The sequence below is a fragment of the Rutidosis leptorrhynchoides genome, chromosome 2, assembly GCF_046630445.1.
Source record: "Rutidosis leptorrhynchoides isolate AG116_Rl617_1_P2 chromosome 2, CSIRO_AGI_Rlap_v1, whole genome shotgun sequence".
Classification (NCBI taxonomy): domain Eukaryota; kingdom Viridiplantae; phylum Streptophyta; class Magnoliopsida; order Asterales; family Asteraceae; genus Rutidosis; species Rutidosis leptorrhynchoides.
In genome coordinates, this window is record NC_092334.1 from 479,039,395 (window position 1) to 479,049,773 (window position 10,379).

The window sequence follows — 10,379 nt, forward strand, 5'->3', positions numbered from 1 at the left end:
CATATTGAATAATCCAGGACAAAGGACAATTAACCCATGGTAATAAACTAAAAATCAACACGTCAAACATCATGATTACGGAAGTTTAAATAAGCATAATTCCTTTATTTCATATTTAATTGCACTTTTAATTATCGCACTTTAATTTATTGTCATTTTATTTATCGCACTTTAATTATTGTCATTTACTTTACGTTTTAAATTAAGTCTTTTATATATTTAAGATTTTACATTAGGTTTTAACTGCGACTAAAGTTTTAAAATCGACAAACCGGACATTAAACGGTAAAAACCCCCTTTTATAATAATAATACTACTTATATATATTTATATATTTACAATTATAGTTTTAAAAATATAGCGTTAAACTTGGCTAAGATCCCTGTGGACGAACCGGACTTACTAAAAACTACACTACTGTACGATTAGGTACACTGCCTATAAGTGTTTTAGCAAGGTTTAGGTATATCCACTCTATAAACAAATAAATAACTTGTGTAAAATTGTATCGTATTTAATAGTATTTCCTAGTAAAAATTACTACTATTTTGTATACACCTCTACGCACATCAATCATGATAAACTCTAAAATAAAATTCGCAATTTTTGTGGCCGCAAACCGCATTGTAGTGTTTCGCTATATCTTTGTTACCGTTAGATTAAACAAAGTTACCGTTTCTGTCCGTTGGCGAAAATTGTTACCGTTAATTATCATAATGGATACTTAATCATAACCGATTAACATTCCCATCTCACATATATATATATATATATACATATATATATATATATACATATATATATATATATATATATACATATATATATATATATATATATATATATATATATATATATATATATATATATATATATATATATATATATATATATCGGCATCATTGACCACAAAATTCTTACTCGCCACTTAACATATTCGCAATTAATCAAATTCACAATCTGTGATGCCCCGTACAAAACCATCGTGTACGGATCATTAACAACAGGATCATTACAAGGTCATACACTATATGCTGTTTGAAAACCAGTTTTGCATTCATGAAAATATAGCGTTTTACAAAAGATAATGTGCTTCCTATGAATAGAAGCATAAACATAAGTAGGTGACCCAAAGGTCGTTACAAAGCCATTGTTTGAAAATAACGTAAGCTATGAATGTAAAATAAAAGTTCCATGATTGAGACATCTCTAAGTAGTGCAGCGGAAGTCTAACACAGCAAATCTGTAACACCAAGACAGCAAGTCTAACAGCGGAAGCAATAACGTCTTAGCACCTGAGAAATACATGCTTAAAAAGTCAACACGAATGTTGGTGAGCTATAGTTTGTTCGTAATCAGTAATGTAATGTAGGCCACGAGATTTCAGTGCTTCAACCAGCAGTTTAAATCAGTAATTCAAATCAGTATGATAAAGTATATGTTCAACCGTGGGCACTTGGTAACTAACTTAACGTATATATCACCCCCTAAAAGTACACTTGGCGAGTGCGTATGTTTACAAAGTATTAAACACCCGTTAAATGCTAGCGCGACTAGCCCGAGTGGGGATGTCAAACCCTATGGATCCATATCTAAGATTCGCGTTCACCGGTTCAAAGACCAATGACTAAACGTTACCGAGCTAAGGGGAAAGTTTATGCCGTTGTATAACCCACACATATATATAGTTTAAGTACTCGTGCCTAGTATGTAAAATGTAAAATGCGCATGTATTCTTAGTTCCCAAAATAGTTAAAGTAAAATGGGATGCTATAACTCACAGTGTAAAGTAGTTAAGTTGATTCGAGATAAGTTTGCAAGTAGTTGGTCCGAAAGGTCCTCAACCCAAGTCAAAAGTTACTTAATCCAGTAAATCATCCCAAAGGTTTAAATGTATATAAATTAGGTCTTAAGTGTCATCATCATTCATCATAAGTCAAAAGGGTAAAGTAAGTTTTCAATCAAGAATAGAGATCGAAACAAAGGCTAACTTTGATCAGCTTCTACGACCTCTACGTAAATTGAAAAGACGTGTAATCAGTGGCTATGGCTCAGTATGTGAGTCCACTAGTTGCTGACCAAAATTCAGAACCAAACTCGTCTTCCTTTGAGCGTGGCGATGGTTTAACTGCGAGTAGGTCAGAAATTTCAGCACAACGTTAAAAGGGTGTAGTGACTTTCGGAAGGCTATAAATCCTAAACCGTACATCGGATTAAGGCGAGTCTTAAACAAAAAGTCATCTAATCGAACCGAACAATCTGGAAATTAACTTTTACCGTAGCCCAGGTTACTGATCAGTTCCAGAAAACAGTAGGTAAGGTGCTCTGGTGGGTTCTTGGTGCTTGATGCTCATCACGGTTCTCATCCTTGATGCTTGTAGCTTCAAGTGTACAACTCGTTGATGGGTTTGCATCATCTTTACTAAGTTTTGACCATCATAAAACTAGTGTATGTGTAAGATATGTAGCACAACTCATTTAAGTGTTGTAAGTAGTTTGATGAACCAAAGTTACATCAAGATCTTAGATCCGACACATACATGAGTTCTAATAGTAATATAAAGCTATAAACTTGAAAGTAAACTAAATAAACAAGATCTTAAGTTGTAGAACTTAGATCTTAGTTAGATCTTAAAGATCCTAGACTAGAAAGTCTAGATCTAGTGTTCTTAAGTTAGATCCTAAGTTATAAAACTTGGATCTTTACTTTAATAAAACCATAAGCTATGAAACTTAGATTTTAATCTTGTAAAATGTATATAAGCTTATAAGCTCTTGTTTACAACAAAATTGGAAGACCATAAGTTATAGAAACTTAGATCCAACATAAGTGTATGAAGTTATAACTAGAAAGTTAAACTTCCATGTTCTTGAACTTACAAAGTTTAAACTTTAGTTTCAAGAATAATGAGATCAAGATTAACTAGTAATTCTTGACCAATAAATAAGCCACGAATTTAATTACATACAAAAGAAAGAAATAAACTAGATCTACAAGTAATAAGTTCATGCTTGTTCATACTTAAGAAGATTCAAGCCAAGGCTTGGATCTTTAAGAAAATAAACCTTAAGTTACAAAACATGAACACAAGTATGATTATAAAGCTTATGAACTTTAAATCTTTATAACATCTTAAGTGTAGAACCATAAGTTATAGAACTTAGATCCTTGTTCTTGATTTCTCATCAAACAAAGATGGAAGATACAAGATTACATGAAGATACAAGCTAGAGAACTTGATCTTTAACAACAAACAACAAACTAGAACTAAGTAAATGATGATGATTGATTTCGAATTCAAGGAAGAAAAGAGAAGAAAAATAAAGTTTGTTACTTACAATTTGAGAGAAAAGTTGAGAGAAAATAAGTGTAAGTATTATGTGTATGTGTGAAATGAAGTCAAGGCTAGTAAATAAGTAACAAAAAAATGAAAATGGAATCTCCCTCCCCATTCAAAACCCACGGTTTTGGAGTCCAAAAAGGGTAAGTCAAAAGTGATCTTTCAAGTGTTGGAAGACGGTGTAAGCTTAAAATGGATTAAAGTTAAATGTATGGGAAAGAGGTCTTGCATGCTTGAAACATTTTTGTCTCCAACTTAGCTTAATTAATCTAGTTTAGTCTTAATAAATTACTAGCATAAAATTGGGCTCCTAATAGTCCATTAAGAAAAGTAGGGTGGGCTTCCAAGTCCAAAAATAATAAGGGCCCAAGTAAGTAAGCAACAAATTAATAAAAGCCCAAGTAATTAACTACTTACATTAGTTAATTAAAAATGATTAATAAGAATTAATCATGAATGTAAATAATATTCGAAATATTATTCGTGAAAGGCGTGTGTCACAAAGACAAGTCGGGCCATGGAAAGTCAATTACGGTGTTAAGTCCATTAAGGTAACTAGTAAGCATTAGTGAACACTAAACTTAATTAAATAAGCCCTTAAGCCAAGTAATTGTTATAATAAATAACAATCAAGTTTACGCAGTCATAACATTCCAATTACGACAAAAATTTAACGTGTACCAAGTACGTATCTCGTTTAAAACGATAAGTGACACCAACGGTCGTAAAAGCATTCGAGTATCAAGTTAAGTGATTACGCACTTAATAGCACGTTGTAAGATATTAACGAGAGTAAATAATCATGATTAAAGATCCCAGAGCATTTGCTAGCTCAGTACGCACAAATACGCAGTTTCGTGAAAGCACAAGGCACAAAAGCAAGTCGAAAAAGTCGGGTCGTTACACAATCAATTTTCGCAACTTTTACATTACTCACAACTTACTCATCATCAATAATGAAGATCGACGAGGTTGATAGCAAAGTGAACCCGAAAAGCTGATTACAAAACTACTAACGAGCCGGAGTGTAAATCGACAGCATCGTCTGGCAAGGAGAAGCAGACGATTCCAATTGTCGATTTAACTTCTAAATCACCCCTCACAAAACTAGGCTCTGCCAAACGACCATACCAGACGCCACCATCATCGCAAAGCAAAAAGTTAAAACAGCGTGACACCACCCTTTTTGATAATCCGGTTATATCTGATTATGAGGGTGAGCAACAAATGAGTAAGTCCTGAACATTACCGCATGATTACAACACTTGCATTGTTTATGCTTCTTCGCTAATTTATGAATATATTTTTATCGCAGGTGAATCAACCGGTGATCAAGTTTTCCCCAGTCCTGACACCGCCGCACAAATTACTGAGTTATTTTGCACTCCACCCAACTCCTATGGGGTGAGCGTTGACGGACTCTCAGGATATACCTCACTTCTTCATCCGCGGCGTTGGACCAACGCCATCAGATGAAGCTGGCGATTTCAGACGAACTTCGCCATGAATTCACAAAGCTTCCTGTACCTGAAACACACAATTGCTTCGTGCAGAACTTCTACATGGCGCTTAACTCAGCATACGACATGATGTACCGTCAAGTGCAATTCTTCAATGTTCTTGATGCTGAGAAGGCCAAATATTTTACTGAGAAGGCTAAAGCTGCAGACAGCAAAAAGCGCTGTGTTGATCTGTCTTATGAGCTTACCGCAGCAAAAACTGCTGTTGATGATTTAAAACCACAAGTTTCTGCTGCGGCATATAAAGAAAACAACTTTCAAGCCACTGTTAAAGCGCTAACAGAGGATGTTGTAAAGCTTACTGTAGAGCGGGACAACGCTCTAGCTGCTAAAGCTTCTGCGGAGCTTGAGTTCGCAAAGCTTCGCCAACATCTGCCCGAGTTGTCAAGGAAAATTCTCAATTCGTACCCTGTTTCTGCTAAATTTTCAACATACGCCGCTGCACTACAATTGTGCGAAAGAGTTGAATTCATGGATCAAATTTCCATGCACCGCCTTTTGCCGGAGCCGCTACCGACTGACATAGCGGACCGCCTATGCTCTGTGGCAGATGCTCAGTCTGTCTTTGCTGTTGCTGAGGGAAAGCATAGCGGAGATCCCTATCAACAAAGTAACAGCGATAAGCAAGCGGGATGATGCCACTGCAGATGACATTATCAAGCTTGACTTATCTAAGGAATAAAATTTTATTATGTAAAAATAGCACGCAGCTATCTCTGCGTTATCATTAATAAAATTTTCACTTTTTTGTATATTTTTTGCAAGTACTTATATTTATATAGCGCTTTATCAATAATATTCATAACACGGACTTGTCCTTTGCAATTTCCAACTTTTATTATCGTGCACATAATAAGTATGTACTTTTGCGAAACAATCTGTGTATATATTTATACGTTATGAATCTTCTAAGTCTGCCAAAACGATCCTTAGGCAATTAATTAGCACCGCGAAGCATATAAGTATGGCAAAATCAAATACTTAGGAATTAACTTCCTTTCGCGATAATTAATTTCTGCGTAAGTGGGCAAGTTCATCACTAAATGACTTAGCCTTTGCGAAACATACCAACATTGTAAAATATTATAGAATATGGTAAGTATTCCACAAAGTATGATTATTCTTCTCAATACGAACAAACGTTTCGCATATTCTTACAAGTGTTTACTTTTCATATTCTTACAAGTGTGATCAAGACTTGCAAAAATTAAAACAAAAACACACAGAATAATAGCAAATGCAAGTTTTACATCTCATTTTTCACTTTGAATACACATGTGCATTGGCCAACATTTTATTTTTGCCAAGTTATGCATAATATCGCTTTAATAAAGCAGAATGCCACGCATTAGGGAGAGTTCGCCCTTCTATGTCTGCGAGTTTATATGATCCTGCCGCATTAATTGCCACAACTTGATAAGGACCCTCCCAGTTTGGTCCCAATTTACCAAGTTTTTCTGTTCGGCTTGCATCATTATTTCGCAGTACCCATTCGCCTACATCAAAGGACAATGCGCGCACTCTTTTGTTGTAATATTTGGCAATTTGCTATTTGTTATTTGCTTCCCTGATAGCAACTATTAATCTTCGCTCTTCCATTAAATTTAAGTTTTCGCACAATGCTTCGCCATTTGCTTCTTCATCAAAATTAGCAACTCTATGCGTTGGCACACGAATTTCAGCGAGTATTACTGCTTCAGAACCATATACTAAGCTAAAGGGTGTTTCCCCAGTGCTTTTCTTAAAAGTAGTGCGATGCGCCCACAATACGTTGGGTAGCTCGTCCACCCAACCAATGCGATTTTCATATAACCACTTTTTAATACCGCTCACAATGTCGCGGTTAGTTACTTCGCACAAACCATTAGCCTATGGATGTGCCACTGATGTAAACTTTAGAACTATATTTAAATCAGTGCACCATGTTTTAAAAGTATCTTTCGCTATTTGTGCGCCATTATCGCTAACTAATTCACGTGGAATACCAAATCTACAGACAATATATTCCCAAATGAAATTACGCACTTGCACTCCAGTGATAGTGCGAACCGTCTTAGCCTCAACCCATTTTGTAAAATAGTCAATTGCTACAATTGGGAACTTGACATTGCCAGGACCTGCGGGAAATGGTCCTACAATATCAATAGCCCACTTGTGAAATGGCCATGGCGAATTAACAGGAATCATATCATGCCTTGGCATCCTATTATGCGGCGCATACCTTTGGAAACTCTTAGAACGCTTAACAATATTTGCAACATCATGATATAAAGATGGCCAAAAATACCGCATCCGCATAATTTTGGCCGCAATAGTTTTATAGCCTGAATGTAATATGCAAGAATCATTGTGCACTTCATCCACTATCATCTCGGCTTCAATTGGGCCAACACACCGCATCATTGGGGCACAATATGACTTACGATATAAAATATCTTTTTGAATGATGTACATTGGTGCTCGCTCGCGAACTAAACAAGCTTCGCGTTTATCATTTGGCAAAACACTATTGAGTATATATTGCATAATTGGCTCCGTCCAATTTGGCTATTCTTCTTCCACAGACGCAACCATTAAATCATTATCTATGGATTTACTTGGCAATTCCTCAACCCAAACTTGCTTTTGAAAGTGGGAAAATGTTAAAGCGGCCAACTTACTTAACGCTTCCGCTTTCATATTTTGACTCCTTAGTACTTGCGCGAGCTCAAAATGCTCAAACCGCACAGCTGAATCTTGCAATAACTTCAAATATTTTTGCATTGCGGGATCACGTGCATCGAAAGAGCCGCTAAACTGATTTGCCACTAACTGCAAATCTGTAAAAGCGCGAAGCTTGGTGATATTCATTTTATGCGCGATATTTAAACCCGCAAGCAACGCTTCATATTCAGCTTCATTATTTGTTACATCGAAATTGAAACGTAGCGCGTATGTGTGTTCCTCGCCACTTGGGCTTTCTAACACCAAACCTGCGCCCGCGCCTTCTGCACATGAGGCTCCATCAGTAAACAAATCCCAAGTTTCGCCCTGCACTGGCTTTAACTCAGTTCTCTCATTGAACACCTCCAACTCACCAGACATCTTCGCAAGGTAATCTGCTAAAACTTGGCCTTTTATAGCATTGTGCGAAAGGTAAGAGATTTCATAAGCACCTAATTCCACTGCCCACAACGCAAGCCTACCAGATATTTCTAGTTTTGTTAAAACTTGCTTGACTGGCATGTTAGTTAGCACATGTACCGGGTGCCCTTGAAAATATCTTCTCAACCTTCGCGATGTTAATATAAGCGCGTACACAAATTTTTCAATGGGCGCATAGTTTATTTCTCTTCCCGCAATAGCTTTGCTGACAAAATACACTGGCTTTTGTATTTTTCCCTTTCCGCAACTAGAACTGAGCCGAAAGCTTCATTTGCCACTGATATATATAGGTAAAGAGTTTCGCCTTTAATTGGTGTTGTTAGCGTAGGTAAAGTTTTCAACAACTTCTTCATTTCCTGAAATGCGGTTTCAGCTTCACTTGTCCATACAAAACTTTTTTGCTTTAAGCAACCTTTCAAAGTTTTGAAAAATGGTAATTGCCTTTCAGCAGCCTTGGATAAGAAACGCGTTAACGCGGCTAGCTTACCTGTCAAACTTTGCACTTCTTTAATAGTTTTAGGCGCAGTCATGTTTTCAATGGCCACTATCTTTTTTAGGTTAGCTTGAATACCCTGCTCAGTGACAAGATATCCCAAAAATTTTCCTTCTGTTTTGCCAAAACTACGCTTCGACGGATTAAGCTTCATATTTATTCTTCGCAAAGTATCAAATGTTTCTCGCATATCATCTAAAATACACGTTTGCGTTGTGCTTTTAATTACCAAATCATCTACATAAGCTTCGAGGTTGCGCCCAATTTTGGTTTCAAACGTAGTGTCAATTAGCCGTTGATATGTTGCACCCGCATTGATTAAACCAAAAGGCATCATTATATAAGAAAATATGCCTTTGCCTGTATGGAAAGCGGTTTTATCTGCATCTTCCCTAGCCATTGGGGTCTGATGATATCCTATCGCCGCATCCAGAAAACATTTTTACGGGAAAGCATGCAATGATTTCACTTTTAAATCAATTTATGGAAGCGGATAATTATCTTTAGGGCATGCTTTATTTAGGTCTTTGAAATCATTGCACATTCTTCACGAGCCATCAGGCTTTTTTACCAAAACTGGATTCACAATCCACGATTGGTATTGAACCTCGCGCAAAATACCAGCTGTCACCAGCTTTGTTACCTCTTCGCATAGCCACTTAGCGCGGTCTAGGGACATACCCCTGCGCTTCTGAACTACAGGCTTTAATGCAGGATTAACATTGAGTTTGTGTTCTGCAATATGACGCGGTACGCCCGTCATATCGTTCTCACACCAAGCAATAACATCCATGTACTCCGTAAGCAACTGCACAATCTGCTTTTTTGTATCCGCACTAATATTTAAACCAACTTTAATTTTTTGATCAGGATACTCTAGATTAACCACTACCATGTTATCCGCAACATCAACGCTTTCTTGAACTGCACTTTTCACATTTACAGCCGCACAAATAGGCATGACGCTCGTTGAACTGATCGTTGCAATACCTTTACGCGTTGTGAATTTAATCATGCTATGAATGGTAGATGGAACAATTCCAAATTTACCCAACGCGGATCTGCCCAGCAACATGTTGTAGCGAGAAGAAGTCCGCATAACATAGAAATCTAACTGTGCTTGGCGCACTAAATTGGCATCATTTTCATCAAAAAGCTCAACATTTAGAGACAATAACCCTATAGGTAATGAAGATTCGCCCGCAAAACCAGTTAGCGAGGCTGCAGTTGGTTTTAAGTTTGCCTTAATACTCGCCGGCAGTTTAACAAAGCATTGTTCGTAAATAATGTCAACACTACTGCCATTATCAACATGAACTTTCATAATTGTGATTCCAGTTTGCGCGATTTTGCACGATATTACTATTGGCATCTCAGAGAAATCTTCGCTTTGCATTTTGGGAAAACTTATTGGCGCGAACTGCCAGTTTTGAAGCATTTTTGATGATTTTCGCTTTCTTCCTCTTTTTTGAGCATTTGCTTGCATAGTGACAGCAGTATCGCAAAGATTCCCTTTATCATTCATTATTTCAAAAAACAAACAAACTGCCACAAATTTTGAACGTATTCGCCTGTGAATCATCAAAATAATACACGATTAAAATTAAACAAGCCAAATTATTGTTTGATAGCACAAAACAAAAATTTCAAGTTTAATTTTTCACGAGTCCCACGGATGGCGCCAATTGATCAATCCTATATTAATGAATTACTTAATTAAGGATTGAGTGCAATGATAAAGATGGAGGATGGGATGTTTGATGATTATTTTAGGCCCTGATGATCGTCTTTCACTTTTCAATCAAGTGATCAACCACCCCGACCCGGTCTTGATTGTTAATTAGCATGATTCACCTTAATTCGATGTAAATCTTCCTTGGT

At 36.7% G+C, this 10,379-nt stretch overlaps 3 protein-coding genes across 3 annotated transcripts; all 3 read right to left on the bottom strand.

Moving 5' to 3' along the window:
- Positions 1-6,409: 6,409 nt before the first annotated feature.
- On the bottom strand, positions 6,410-7,315 carry LOC139889418 (uncharacterized). The gene is made up of 2 exons (XM_071872372.1): positions 6,887-7,315; positions 6,410-6,730 (listed from the first exon to the last, which is right to left on the bottom strand). The coding sequence occupies exons 1-2, from the start codon at positions 7,313-7,315 to the stop codon at positions 6,410-6,412; spliced, it is 750 nt and encodes a 249-aa protein (XP_071728473.1).
- A 93-nt stretch (positions 7,316-7,408) lies between these two features.
- LOC139889419 (uncharacterized) lies at positions 7,409-8,086 on the bottom strand. Its single transcript, XM_071872373.1, has one exon. It carries the CDS (start codon positions 8,084-8,086, stop codon positions 7,409-7,411), a length of 678 nt encoding a protein of 225 aa, XP_071728474.1.
- Positions 8,087-9,045: 959 nt separating this feature from the next.
- LOC139889420 (uncharacterized) lies at positions 9,046-10,023 on the bottom strand. Its single transcript, XM_071872374.1, has one exon. The coding sequence runs from the start codon at positions 10,021-10,023 to the stop codon at positions 9,046-9,048; it is 978 nt and encodes a 325-aa protein (XP_071728475.1).
- Between the last annotated feature and the right edge of the window lie 356 nt (positions 10,024-10,379).

Coding starts and splice junctions, on each gene's coding strand:
- LOC139889418 (XM_071872372.1), bottom strand. CDS start 7,315: ATGTACATCATTCAAAAAGATATTTTATATCGTAAGTCATATTGTGCC. Junction 6,731..6,886: donor GCACTATCACTGGAGTGCAA/GTGCGTAATTTC, acceptor GCACATCCATAG/GCTAATGGTTTGTGCGAAGT.
- LOC139889419 (XM_071872373.1), bottom strand. CDS start 8,086: ATGCCAGTCAAGCAAGTTTTAACAAAACTAGAAATATCTGGTAGGCTT.
- LOC139889420 (XM_071872374.1), bottom strand. CDS start 10,023: ATGAATGATAAAGGGAATCTTTGCGATACTGCTGTCACTATGCAAGCA.